Here is a 15,562-nt window from a genome sequence, read left to right on the forward strand (position 1 = left end):
AAGCAGCCTGTTGTTCAAGTACAGTTTTGCCTGCCAATCTTTGATTCCAGTTTACACGGGCCAGATCCATTCTCAACCCACTGAAACTGGTTTTCCTCTAATTAAGTATTTTTACTCTAGATTGCTCCCTGTTTTCCATAGCTAGTCTAAACCTTATGATACTGTGATCACTGTTCCCGAAATCTTCCCCTACCGACACTTACAAATCAGCTATGTCTTACTCTGACTGTCCCAGACTCAAAACTGACCAAAGACAGCCTTTTTCAGCAATAATGATAAAGATAGACCTCTGATCCTTCCTTAACACTCTCTGATGAAGATTGGCCCACTAATACAATCTACCAATTTGCTGGAGAGACCAGACAAGTTCCCATTGTCTTAAAATGAATGTATATCATTTTTAATTACTTTCTCATAATGGCAACATATCAAATGCCCTAACTTCTCAGCGTCTACGGGCTTTTTACTATCAAGTCATAAAAGAATGCTGGAACCCTGGCAATTAACCCATTGTAACCTGAAACTGACCACATCAGAAGCTTATTATAAATTAAACTTAAATTCCTTTAGGTCAAATCGGTGAAAATCTCAAAATGCTGCAGGCATCTTATTTTGTTGCAAAGTACAATGACATTTCTTTTACTTTGTGTTGTTGAATGTGTTGAATGTGAATGAAGGGGTAGGTGGAGGAGTGGGGAGAGGTGAATGACGCGGCTATTCCCAATGACACAAATTAACAATGGTGATTTCACCTGTCTCTATTGGACAAATATGGACATGCATTCAGACTCGCTCCCAATACATTTTATACTTGGTGCTTCAGGCAGCTTCCACAGGTGATTGATTCCGCTCAATACCTGTCTATTTGATCCTGCACTGAACTTCAAACCCCATATTCGATACATGATCAAAACCACCTGTATCTTCCCCCTCCCTCTGATGGGGAAACCCTTATTTATGCTTTCATCACCTCCAGACTCGACCTTGCCAAAGCTCTGTCAACAATCTCCTGAACTTCACTCTACATAAACCCTAACTAGTGTAAAATTCTATCACCTGAATACTGTCCCACTTCTGATCTCCCCTAACCTCCACTGGTTCCCCATCCCCTAATGCATTTGAATTCAAAATCTTTGTCCTTGTTTACAGTATCCTCCATGCGTTTGCTCACCCCCACATTTGCAACCTTCAACATACCCTCCACTCTGCTGACTCTGGCCTCCTATGCCTCACCCCATTCCCTCCACTCCATCTTTGGTGGTATAGGCTTCAGGTGTGTTGGTCCTAAACTCGGGAATTCTTTCTTGAAATCCCTCTGCCCTGCTACTTCGCAACCTACTTTTAAAAGCCACCTCAAACCCTATCCTTTTGGTCACTTGCCCAATCTCTACTACGAATGCTTAGCCTCTGTCTTCACTGATCTATGTGCCTTGGGATGTTTATCATAATCAAGGCACCAAATTAATGGAAGTTGTCATTGTATTAATGGCTTTGTCTGAAATATAGATCCAGTTATGTTGCAAAAATGGGAATACCTTTCCCAAGAAAATGTAATTCTATCAACATTCACAATACATGACATGCATGCAGCACTAATGTTCACACATTACTGAAATTTGTCCAGCAGTGGATGTAATTGTCATTTGTGCAGGGATGTAATTGTCATTTGTGCAGAAGAAGCCTGTAATTGAAGCTTTTTTCATAGCTTTTTAAAGGAATTACAGATTTTTTTTTAACTGATCATTTTGATTGTAAACCAACCAAGTCTTGAGCCTGAACAATAACCTTCGCAATTTAGCCCAGCTGCTGGTCCCAAGTTGAAAAGATTACATCTGCAGAAACACTCTATAAAAGACAACTGTTTAGTGAGTAAGAGGAATGTGATTATGTGAGAAGCAAGTTATCCTGCCCTCCTAAATGAAAAGCTTTGCATGCAAATTTTATTCTTTTTTAAGAGTATATGGAATCAGTAGATATGCATATTTATCAAAGCCAACATCTTTTTGTTGTAACTTAAAATGTAGTCAGTTTATGCAAGCTGATGCAAATCCACAATTTGGAAGTGACAATGGATATGCTGTTAGATTATCTTTCATCATATTACTCTCTTCAGTTTCTTTACATATGGCTCAGGTTTTCTGTCACACACAACTTCCAGTAAACAAATGCAAATATTTTGACTTTGCCTTGACTTGGAAAAAAAATATAGAAAAAAAACAGACTATAAAGAAAAAGAAATCATGCCATTTGCACCTATCTTTTTTGGATTCAGATAAAACAGAAAATACGCATTGGAGTGAAAAAAGAAACAACATTTTTTAACACCCATTTGTCTGTAAATTTCTTTGTGGAATTTTTGAACCATGTGATAATGCGCAATATAAATGCAAATTATTTACTTTTCCACTAGCACATTTAAAAAAAGAGTTGGATGAATATCTGGTTGGGAGTGGTATTGAGGGTAATAAGGAAAAGTCCAAGTACAGGTAATCAAATATGCTGTAGAGTATGCTGGCTTCTGCATTGATAAGATCAGGAAAATGTCATGCGAAGGAATGTAACTAGTCAAGAATGAACAATGTAGGCTGTAAGGTAAGGTACATATTCTGGAGTTTTGCTAGATTTCCTTTAGTGCAGGGCAGGAAGAATCTTTATGGACATTTCCATCAGGAGATTAAGTCCATAATAAAGTGAATTGTACATCATTTGGGGAAGCAATAGGTTTGATGAGCTGAATTGCCATTCTCATTTCTTGGGAAGAATAAAACTGAATGCTCTGACATGCATGACAGGATGACATTTTACCTGTGAGGAAGCATAGGAGCTCCTCTCTCTACCTATTCTGGAAGACACAACCGAGATAGGGAACTTAACTGCGTAAGGAGTTTATAGTTGAGCTTCATTTTGTTGCAAACTTGATTTCTTAAAAAATATAAACCTGTTATCCATTGACTTCAGGGGCAGCCAGGCTTATTGGGACGACATGGTCCACCAGGTAACCTCGGACATCCAGGACCACAAGGCCCATCAGGACTAAAAGGACAAAGAGGAGATCGTGGAATGCCGGGATTTGCTGGACTAAAAGGGGATGGAGTAAGTTGAAACAAAACATAGTTGTGTCAACCATCTATTACCCACCATCATCTGATGTGATGAGAGCAACCTATCCATTGCCAGTTTGCAACAGCATACAAATGCATTAGGGATAAGTACTGTCAGATTGATCGAACAGCTCAAAGCTAGTCTAGCTAGCAGAAATGTGGGTTAATTTGTAGAGGCACAATTTTGTAGATCATTGCTACTGCGCCCCCTAATTCCCATTTTTCTTTGAAGCCTGGGCCAATCATATTCCAATAGGTTTTACAAATTTAGGTAGGAAAAAAAACTGTTAAATGTTATTCTATAGGAATGGGGTACTGAAGTTGAATGTTCAGCCATGAACTCATTGAATGGCGGTGCAGGCTAGAAGGGCCGAATGGCCTACTCCTGCACCTATTTTCTATGTTTCTATGTTTCTATGTTTAATTACTATATGACAACAGCAACAAGAATGAGATCCTGAAGACCTAATAGTAGAGGGTTGCTCTCGGCTGCTTTGGTGCATGTCCTGGTGATCTGTGCCAGAGAAGCTTCGGTACAAGAATGGGAGCAGATCAGCACTTTGTCCTGTTGATTGGTATGAAGGGAAGGAGAGAAAATATGAATATCTTACAAAATTGTGCAATTGTTTTCATTTTGCAGGGTCTTACTGGTGTTCCTGGCTTTCAAGGATTAAATGGTATTCCGGTGAGTATTTACATGAACTTTCTCCACTTGTTGACCATAAAGTAATTGTAGCTGTACATTTACATCTGATAGAATTACCTGATCTATGTTTGTTCATGAGCTAGTCAAATGCCCAAGTTTCTCAAGTTCAGCACTTTACAATAACATGGATCCTACACCCACCGATGGTTCTTTAACAACTTATTGAAATACTGATTATTTTAGGGTTTTCCAGGGCTGCAAGGCCCAAGGGGTCATCCTGGGTTAGATGGCTGCAATGGATCTAGAGGAGACCCTGGCCTCCCAGGAATTGACGGATATCCAGGAAGACATGGTTTACCGGTAGGGAAATCTTTATTGAATCTAATCATAAGGAGTAGTATTTTCATATATAAAAGTTGTTAACATATGGAACAGAGTACCATCTCCGGAATTGAATACTGAGTCAATGCAGTCATTGAAAAGGGAATTGGATAGACTTTTCATTCAGCAGAAGTAGAGGGATATGACTCTGGAGAGAATGAGGGTGAAAACTCTGAAATTAGATCCTGGATGATGGGTTGAGCCATTGGATTGCAAGGCCTTTTCTCATTGTTACATTTTTATTTTCTTTCATTTGTTCGCGTTTCCCCCACCCAAATCCTTTTCAAACATCCCAATTCTTCATGCTCATTACAAAACATCCTCAAAATCCAACTCTTCACAATTCAAAAACCTCAGCATCCTCTTTGACCATGAGTTGAGATTCTGACCCTTTGTCCTCTCTATTACAAAGACTGCCTACTTCCACTGCGGTAATATCATTTGCCTCCACCCCTACCTCAGTCCATCTGTCACTGAAAACTTCATCCATACCTTTGTCATCTCCATACTCAACTATTCTATAGCTCTCCCAGCCAGCATCCCATCCTACGCACTTATTAAACTTCAGCTCATCCCACAGTATGTTGCCCATATTCTACATTATGTCCCGCATGCACATTCCACCTGTCCTCACTGACCTCTGTTGGCTTTCAATCTCCCAACACCTCTAATTTAAAATTCTCATCTTTGCGCTTAAATCTCTTCATGGTGTCACATTTCTTTATTTATGTAACCCACTGCAGACTTGCAACTATCCCCACTCCCAACTACCCCCACTCCCAACTACCCCCACTCCCAACTACCCCCACTCCCAACTACCCCCACTCCCAACTATCCCCACTCCCAACTACCCCCACCCCCAACTATCCCCACCCCCAACTACCCCCACTCCCAACTACCCCCACTCCCAACTCCCCACACCCCCAACTACCCCCACTCCCAACTACCCCCACTCCCAACTACCCCCACTCCCAACTACCCCCACTCCCAACTATCCCCACTCCCAACTACCCCCACTCCCAACTACCCCCACTCCCAACTATCCCCACTCCCAACTATCCGCACTCCCAACTACCCCCACCCCCAACTACCCCCACTCCCAACTATCCCCACTCCCAACTACCCCCACTCCCAACTACCCCCACTCCCAACTACCCCCACTCCCAACTATCCCCACTCCCAACTACCCCCACTCCCAACTATCCCCACCCCCAACTACCCCCACTCCCAACTACCCCCACTCCCAACTACCCCCACTCCCAACTACCCCCACTCCCAACTATCCCCACTCCCAACTACCCCCATTCCCAACTACCCCCACTCCCAACTACCCCCACTCCCAACTATCCCCACCCCCAACTACCCCCACCCCCAACTACCCCCACTCCCAACTATCCCCACTCCCAACTACCCCCACTCCCAACTATCCCCACCCCCAACTACCCCCACCCCCAACTACCCCCACTCCCAACTATCCCCACCCCCAACTACCCCCACTCCTAACTACCCCCACTCCCAACTACCCCCACTCCCAACTCCCCACACCCCCAACTACCCCCACCCCCAACTACCCCCACTCCCAACTACCCCCACTCCCAACTACCCTCACCCCCAACTACCCCCACTCCCAACTACCCCCACTCTCAACTATCCCCACTCCCAACTACCCCCACTCCTAACTACCCCCATTCCCAACTACCCCCACTCCCAACTACCCCCACTCCCAACTATCCCCACTCCCAACTACCCCCACCCCCAACTATCCCCACTCCCAACTACCCCCACTCCCAACTCCTCACACCCCCAACTACCCCCACCCCCAACTACCCCCACTCCCAACTATCCCCACTCCCAACTACCCTCACCCCCAACTACCCCCACTCCCAACTACCCCCACTCTCAGCTATCCCCACTCCCAACTACCCCCACTCCCAACTACCCCCACTCCCAACTACCCCCATACCCCAACTACCCCCACTCCCAACTACCCCCACTCCCAACTATCCCCACTCCCAACTACCCCCACCCCCAACTATCCCCACTCCCAACTACCCCCACTCCCAACTCCTCACACCCCCAACTACCCCCACTCCCAACTACCCCCACTCCCAACTACCCCCATACCCCAACTACCCCCACTCCCAACTACCCCCACTCCCAACTACCCCCATACCCCAACTACCCCCACTCCCAACTACCCCCACTCCCAACTATCCCCACCCCCAACTACCCCAACCCCCAACTACCCCCACTCCCAACTACCCCCACTCCCAACTACCCCCACTCCCAACTACCCCCACTCCCAACTACCCCCACTCCCAACTATCCCCACTCCCAACTACCCCCACCCCCAACTATCCCCACCCCCAACTACCCCCACTCCCAACTACCCCCACTCCCAACTCCCCACACCCCCAACTACCCCCACTCCCAACTACCCCCACTCCCAACTACCCCCACTCCCAACTACCCCCACTCCCAACTATCCCCACTCCCAACTACCCCCACTCCCAACTACCCCCACTCCCAACTATCCCCACTCCCAACTATCCCCACTCCCAACTACCCCCACCCCCAACTACCCCCACTCCCAACTATCCCCACTCCCAACTACCCCCACTCCCAACTACCCCCACTCCCAACTACCCCCACTCCCAACTATCCCCACTCCCAACTACCCCCACTCCCAACTATCCCCACCCCCAACTACCCCCACTCCCAACTACCCCCACTCCCAACTACCCCCACTCCCAACTACCCCCACTCCCAACTACCCCCACTCTCAACTATCCCCACTCCCAACTACCCCCACTCCCAACTACCCCCATTCCCAACTACCCCCACTCCCAACTACCCCCACTCCCAACTATCCCCACCCCCAACTACCCCCACCCCCAACTACCCCCACTCCCAACTATCCCCACTCCCAACTACCCCCACTCCCAACTATCCCCACCCCCAACTACCCCCACCCCCAACTACCCCCACTCCCAACTATCCCCACCCCCAACTACCCCCACTCCTAACTACCCCCACTCCCAACTACCCCCACTCCCAACTCCCCACACCCCCAACTACCCCCACCCCCAACTACCCCCACTCCCAACTACCCCCACTCCCAACTATCCCCACCCCCAACTACCCCCACCCCCAACTACCCCCACTCCCAACTATCCCCACTCCCAACTACCCCCACTCCCAACTATCCCCACCCCCAACTACCCCCACTCCCAACTACCCCCACTCCCAACTACGCCCACCCCCAACTACGCCCACCCCCAACTACCCCCATACCCGAACTACCCCCACTCCCAACTACTCCCACTCCCAACTACCCCCACTCCCAACTACCCCCTCTCCCAACTACCCCCACTCCCAACTACCCCCACCGCCCGACCTCCTGAGCTCCCCCTTTCTCTGACTATTCTCTCAGCCGTGTATTTAGTCATCTAGGCCCCATGCTGTGGAAAACCCTCCCTAAACCTTTCTGCTTCTCCACCTCCCTCTCCTCATTCAAAACCCTCCTTAAACCTGACCTCTTTGGCCAAGCTTTTGGTCACCTTTCCTAACATACCTTCTTTGGCTTGGTACATAATTTTTTAATAGGTCTATATCTTGGGAGGATGGCTTTCTGGCAGTCAGCTGCAAACCAGCTTGAAGTAGGTTAGCAGTACTTATGATTGTTAGGAGTGAGGATAGTTAGTGGTGGGAAGGGCCAAAGGCAGGAGTGCAGGAGGGAGGTGAGATCAGTGAGAGATGGAAGCAGTGAGTGGCTGAGGGAAGAGGGGTGTAAAGGTACTGGCTGTTGGAGTAGCTGAGAGTGTTGAGAAGTTCAAGATGGCTCGACAGCATGAAATGTCAGCAGAAGGAAATGTCAGGCAACCGGTTTCAGGTGGGTGGTGCTTTGCAGGTGGAGCTGGCAGGGTAATCGGTAAGTTGAACAAACGGTAAGTTTAAGAACATCAGACAGATGCGATGGAAATAGCATAACCAGAAAATATTACAGGGGTTACACTCATAGGAAGTGCATGCTATATGCAAGAGTTTAAATATATTACAGATATTTAATATTAGACTGTAAATAAAGGTTTAGAAGTATGAATACTTTTTGATAAAAACAGTTAGTTGCTTATGTGTCAGAGAATGTTGGTTAAATGTTGATACACTTATTGTACTGCTGTTCAATTTTGCAATGTCATATACAACATGTACTATTTTTGTTGCAGGGACTGCCAGGACAAAAAGGTCCAAAAGGGGATTCCATAACTGCTGCAATTTGTGAAGCGGGTTCACGGGTGGGTGTTCAATTTAAAGCATTGGTTACTGTTAACTACCTTCCCTTCTGCTGTGGTTAAGGTTGGACAATGATCACAGCATGGGGCCGTGTCTTGGACTTCATTGACAGAGTGAGCTGGATGTGCTAAATTACCTACTCTGTTCTATTCTTGGTCACTGTTGTATTCTATAAAGTTGCGTGGTTTTAATTTTTGTTCAACATTTTGAGTCCTAGTGAATGGGAATATGATTTTTCCAACATCATTACGCTAGCGAACTTTATTTAAACTCTACTGTTAATTTACAACAACAACAACTTGTATTTATATAGCGCCTTTAACGTAGTAAAACATTTCAAGGCGCTTCACAGGAGTGTTATAAGAAAAATAAATTTGACACCGAGCCACATAAGAAAAAATGATGGCAGATGACCAAAATCTTGGTCAAAGAGGTAGGTTTTAAGAAGTATCTTGAAGGAGAAAAGAAGTAGAGAGGCGGAGAGGTTTAGGGAGGGAGTTCCAGAGCTTAGGGCCTAGGCAGCTGAAGGCACGGCCACCGATGGTTGAGCAGTTATATATAGGGGTGCTCAAGAGGGCAGAATTTGATGAATACAGATATCTTAGGGGGTTGTGAGGCTGATGGAGATTATAGAGATAGGGAGGGGTGAGGCCATGGGGGGATTTGTAAACAAGGATGATAATTTTGAAATTGAAGCATTGCTTAACCGGTAGCTAATGTAGGTCAGCGAGAACAAGGGTGATGGGTGAGCGGGACTTGGTGCGAGTTAGGACACAGGCTACCGTGTTTTGGAAGACCTCAAGTTTGCGTAATGTAGAATATGGGAGGCCAGGCAGAAGTGCGTTGGACTAGTCAAGTCTAGAGGTAACAAAGGCATGGATGAGGGTTTCAGCAGCAGATGAGCTGAGGCAAGGGCGGAAATGTGCGATGTTACGGAGGTGGAAATAGGTGGTTTTAGTTATGCCGCGGATATGTGGCCAGAAGCTGATTTCAGGGTCAAATATGACACCTAGGTTTCGAACAGTCCGGTTCAGCTTCAGACAGATGCTAGGGAGAGGGATGGACCCGGTGGCTGGGGAACGCAGTTTTTGGCCGGGACCAAAGACAATGGCTTCAGTCTTCCCAATATTAGGGCAGGTTACAGAGGAAAAGACAAAAGAGCAATATGAGGGTGAGGGACTGTCTGGGAAAAGGATGTAGCAACACCCAGACAGAGCAATACTGCAGGGTTTGACATAGTCACCAGCTGAGAATGAAAGCTAACAGTTCCAACACCATTTTCAGATGTGGACAAATTGCTTAGCAAAACACCAATTCGTGAGCTGGAACTTGTATCCACTTAAAGCAGACCGCTTTGCAGTATTCACATGCTTACGGTGCCTGTGGCCAACAATGCTGAAAGACTTTGGAATGACTTAGAAGGCATTTCAGCCCATGAGTAGCTTTTGCAATTATTGAAGAGGAAGGGGAATAAGAAGCAATAGGCAAAAGTGATGGTGTGAGTTCATGGGAACAGCTGAAGAATTTCAGGCCTATGCTAAAGATCTGACCTCAGAAAACTAGGTACAAACAGCGTACCTTTTTACGAGCCACCAGCATTCGAGCCTATCTGTTGAAAATCTGTGCTTGAGTTTATTGCAGATTTGTTTGAACAGTAAATTGGTGCAATAATGCCATTGACTGTGATTGAAAAGTGTAATTTTTTCTACTTTATCATCACAAGGAGATTATCCTTCTGTGTTTGGAATCCAAAGTCTATGCAGTCGAAGAATATTGCACAGAGTGTTTGTTTTAAAAAAAAGATTCTAACGTTTAGCCTACAAGTAATCAGTTGAATAATTATTAGCTGTGAAATCTATATACAGCAAAAACCAAATGCTCAGGCTGTATTTGAACTAGCATAACCACTAATCTACCATTCACACATCTTATAATTCACGCATATGCTTCTATGCTTGTACAGGGCCTTGGTGAGGCCACACCTGGAGTATTGTGTGCAGTTTTGGTCTCCTAACTTGAGGAAGGACGTTCTTGCTATTGAGGGAGTGCAGCGAAGATTCACCAGACTGATTCCCGGGATGGCGGGACTGACATATCAAGAAAGACTGGATCAACTGAGCTTGTATTCACTGGAGTTCAGAAGAATGAGAGGGGATCTCATAGAAACGGTTAAAATTCGGATGGGTTTAGACAGGTTAGATGCAGGAAGAATGTTGGGGAAGTCCAGAACCAAGGGCCACAGTCTAAGGATAAGGGGTAAGCCATTTAGGACCGAGATGAGGAGAAACTTCTTCACCCAGAGAGTGGTGAACCTGTGGAATTCTCTACCACAGAAAGTTGTTGAGGCCAATTCACTAAATATATTCAAAAAGGAGTTAGATGTAGTCCTTACTACTAGGGGGATCAAGGGGTATGGCGAGAAAGCAGGAATGGGGTACTGAAGTTGCATGTTCAGCCATGAACTCATTGAATGGCGGTGCAGGCTCGAAGGGCCTAATGGCCTACTCCTGCACCTATTTTCTATGTTTCTATGTTTCTATATTAAATTTCGCTGTTTTTTAAATGGTACATATGATTTTCCCCTGATTGCTTCATCTTTACGTTATGGATATGAAGTCGGCCAACTCATGGATAAAAGCATGTAAACATGGACAGCCACAACTCAATAAGAATCATTTTGATTGTCAATCCAACTGGAATCTGGTTTCAACCTAATCTTGCAAAAAAGTTGCAATGGAGGTGGCCTGGGAAATCGGCAAAGGTCGGTCAGAAAATTGCTGACCGGCTGATTAGCCACCCAAAGGAAAAGATAGATGTGCACATGATGCCTGTGCTGGTGAAGAGGATAACTTCCTGCTCATTGTGGTGATAATTGCTGGTCTGCCAGAATTTGTGCAGTGACAAACAGCTCCATGAGAAGCTCTTATGGATGGCATCCAGAAACCTGTCCCAAGTATGTTCGGAACCATTTAGAGCCAATTGAAGCCCTTCCCTATCTCTAGAGAATCTGTACTGGGGAAGAGGATCTGTGCTGACGTCACAATGGAAATAGTGGTACATAATGGCTCTACATTGTGGAACAGTAGACTAAAGGGGGTAAGTAAGGGGACACCTGGGTAGATTGGTTGCACACAAAGGAACCGAGTCATATGGAGGTGCTACAGCAGGGAACAGTAATACCTGTATATAACAGTTGCACCCAGAGAAATAGCAGAGGAACAGTGGGATATAGAGGAATACAAGGCTGGATTGTCTGCCCATTGATTACAAAGACTGGGTAAATTTAACCCACATTCGCCAAAATACTTGGGACAGCGTTCGCTGTCATTACTTCTATGAAACTGACCGCAACTTCAGGATGTAGCGCATGCGCATCCTAAAGCAGAATTCCTGAAGTTGCGGTCAGTCAGTCACTGCTCCAACATTGGTTGTGCTGTGGGAAATAGCCAATAGAAGCTGTGCACTGGTATAAAGCTGAATGCCAAGAATACCAACTAGCGATGAAAATTGTGGAAAACTGTAATTATCTGACAGCTCATACAGATTTCCATGTTTGGTATTTAATCTGGTTTGGACAGATGAACTTGGTTAGATTGGCATTATAAGGCATACAAACATTTGACATAATTAAAAATACCAACAAAGATTAATAGAGTAATTTGTTTCCTTTTCAATAGGGAGACCAAGGATTCCAAGGACAAATGGGATTTTCTGTAAGTAACTAATAATTTCCTTATTTTTAATTAGGGATTTCCTTGGCTTTATCTGCTAAGTAGCGAGTAATGGACATCTCAGAGTGATTAAAAGATAGTGATCTGATTAAGAGTGTGAATTAGATGTCAGCAATTATGAGAGGTAGTGTTCAATTAGGGCTGTCAATTAATCGCAGTTTACTTTAATGCGTTACTTTATCTGGCAATTCATTTTTTAACATGTTAATCACTGAGGTTATGTAGAGAGGAGGCAACAGGGCAAGAATGAGATATGGGGAGGGGAAGCCTGAGAGAGGGGTGAGCAGGGCGAGGGAGAGAACAGGATATGGGGAGGGAAAGCCAGTGAGGGGAGAGAACAGGGGGTGAGGGAGAGATCAGGATACGGGGAGGGAAAGCCAGAGAGCGGGGTGAGCAGGGCGATGGTGGGATATGAGGAGGGAAAGCATGAGAAAGGTGAGAGCAGGATAAGGGCAGAAGTGGAATACAGGGAATTCTGGAGTGAGAAAGGCAAGGCAGGAAGAAGAATAGTAGAAGGGAAATCCTGAGAGAGGGCGAGGATGGGAACTAGATATGGGGAGGGAAAATCGGAACCATTTGGAAGCAGAGTTCAGGTTCGAGCAGGATGGCATACAGATAGTTACACTGACCACTCTATTCAGGAATGCATAACCTTTACTAAAGGCTGAAAATGACTTGAAAAGCAATTTTCCATTTCTTTTTCTTTAGTTTTCAGGTAAGAGATTTTTGAGTACCTCTGACTGTCTGTTAATTGTAACATGTATAACCATCAATGCTTCGTGAAGTAATTTATCCACCTTATAATCAACCTTTCTCCCAGCAGATTAATCACCCCCTGCGAACAATAAAGACAAGGCTGACATATTGTCACACAGCCATCTATATACCCAACATGGCAGTCAGAAACGATAATAGTAATACTGGCACGTATCCACTTAGCAACACTGGTGACAATGGTACCAATTAAATATCCAATTAAAACCAAGATTAATTGAGATTAAAATTTTTAATCAAGTGATTAAATGTGATTACATTTTTTTAATTGTTTGACAGCCCTACTTTTTAATAGTTTATAACCATCACCTGAAATTTGAGGTAAAATTATAGTCTCTGAATTACTTCAGAAGACAGGATGTCTATTTTATTAGCAAAATATATATTATCAAGTTAGTTCCATATGCGAGCCATTTGCAGAAGATTAATGGAATTAGTAGAACAGCTGACTGGATAAAGACTGGCTTGGAAACAGAAAACAGGCGATAATTAACTGAAATTGCACTGGGCAGAGACAATATCAAATAAAGTGGCTTAAGGAAGATTGATAGCATTTGAAGAAATTTGGGCCGATTAAGCCGATGGATTTTACTGTTAGTAAATGTAACGTTAGAGATATTGAAACAGGAAACTGCAGCGAGTAGATATTGAAAAGTTTGCATCAGTCAAGGTGGAAAAGAGAAGGAAGTTGGGCAATTATTTACTAAAAATTTCCTGTTAATGTGAAGTTATTATCAATAAAACCAATCAAAAGATTGGAGTATAAGAGTAAACAAATCTTACTACAATTATGTAGGGTCTTGGTGAGGCCACACCTGGAGTATTGTTTACAGTTTTGATCTCCTTACCTAAGTAAGGATATACTTGCCTTAGAATCATAGAATCATAGAAAATTACAACACAGAAGGAGGCCATTTGGCTCATTGTGTCTGTGATGGTCGAAAAAGAGCTACCCCACCTTCCAGCATTGGTCCGTAGCCCTGTAGGTTACGGTTCTTTAAATGCACATCCAAGTACCTTTTAAATGTGATGAGGATTTCTGTCTCTACCACTCTTTCAGGCAATGAGTTCCAGACTCCCAGCACCCTCTGGGTAAAGAAATGTTTCCTCGTCTCCCCTCTAATCCTTCTACCAACTACTTTAAATCTATGCCCCCTGGTTATTGACCCCTCTGCTAAGGGAAATAGGTCCTTCCTATCCACTCTATATAGGCCCTTCATAATTTTATACACCTCAATTAAATCTCCCCCCAGCCTCCTCTGTTCCAAGGAAAACAACACCAGCCTATCCAATCTTTCCTCATAGCTAAAGTTTTCCAGTCCTGGCAACTTCCTAGTAAATCTCCTCTTCACCCTTTCGAGTGCAATCACATCCTTCCTGTAATGTGGTGACCAGAACTGCACGCAGTACTCTAACTGTGGCCAAACTAATGTTGTATATAGTTCTAGCAAAGCTTCCTTGCTCTTGTATTCTATGCCTTAGTTAATAAAGGAAAGCATTCTGTATGCCTTTTTAACGACCTTATCGACCTGTCCTGCTACATTTAAGGATCTGTGGACATACACTCCAAGGTTCCTCTGTTCCTCCACACTTCTCAGTATCCTCCCATTTATTGTGTATTCCCTTGCCTTATTGCTCCTCCCCAGATGCATTACCTCACACTTTTCTGGATTGAATTCCATTTGCCAATTTTCTGCCCAACTGACCAGTTCATCGATATCTTCCTGCAGTCTGGAGCTTTTCTCCTCACTGTCAACCATATGGCCAATTTTTGTATCATCTGCAAATTTCCTTATCATGCTCCATACAATAAGTCTAAATCATTAATATATACTACAAAAAGTAAGGGACCAAGTACTGAGCCCTGTGCAACCCCACTGGAAACAGCCTTCCACTCACAAAAACTCCCCTCAACCATTACCCTTTGCTTCCTGCCACTGAGCCAATATTAGTTCCAATTTGCCACTCTCCCTTGGATCCCATGGGCTTTTACTTTTTTGATCAGCCTACCATGTGGGAGGGAGTGCAACAAAGGTTCACTAGACTGATTCCTGGGATGGGGTGATCGTCCTATGATGAGAGATTGAGTAGACTAGGCCTATATTCTCTAGAGTTTAGAAGAACGAGAGGTGATCTCATTGAAATGTATAAAATTCTTAAGGGGCTTGACAGGATAGATGCTGGGAGAATGATTCCCCTGGCTGGGGAGTCTAGAACTAGGGGTCACAGTTTCAAAATAAGGGGCTGGCCATTTAGGACCAAGATGAGGAGAAATTTCTTCACTCAGAGGGATGTGGATACTCAGTTGTTGAGTATATTTACGACAGAGAACACTAGATTTTTGGATACTAAGGGAATCAAGAGATATGGGGATAGTGCAGGAAAGTGTTGAGGTAGAAGATCAGCCATGATCTTATTGAATAGCGGAGAAGATTCAAGGGGTCGAATGGCCTACTCCTGCTCCTATTTCTTATGTTATAATGTTCTTATTAGGGAAAATCATAGTAGCATTTCATTGTAACTCAAAACAAATTACTTTAATTTTGTACAATTCATTACTGATGCCACATATTAAATATTCTATGCAATCTTGAACACACCTTGGGGGTAAAATTCAACTTCAGTGGAGGTGCAAA

At 44.5% G+C, this 15,562-nt stretch overlaps 1 protein-coding gene across 1 annotated transcript in view; it reads left to right on the top strand.

Annotated features, from left to right (window-relative positions):
• The window catches only part of LOC139266304 (collagen alpha-4(IV) chain-like), a 367,140-nt gene that overhangs the window by 246,612 nt on the left and 104,966 nt on the right, over nt 1-15,562 (top strand). The window contains exons 6-10 of the mRNA XM_070884125.1: nt 2,959-3,093; nt 3,742-3,786; nt 3,991-4,107; nt 8,355-8,423; nt 12,099-12,134. Coding sequence (XP_070740226.1) covers nt 2,959-3,093; nt 3,742-3,786; nt 3,991-4,107; nt 8,355-8,423; nt 12,099-12,134 — 402 coding nt within the window. The remainder of the gene's footprint in view (nt 1-2,958; nt 3,094-3,741; nt 3,787-3,990; nt 4,108-8,354; nt 8,424-12,098; nt 12,135-15,562) is intronic.

The sequence above is a fragment of the Pristiophorus japonicus genome, chromosome 6 (assembly GCF_044704955.1).
Source record: "Pristiophorus japonicus isolate sPriJap1 chromosome 6, sPriJap1.hap1, whole genome shotgun sequence".
NCBI classification, from domain to species: Eukaryota; Metazoa; Chordata; class Chondrichthyes; family Pristiophoridae; genus Pristiophorus; species Pristiophorus japonicus.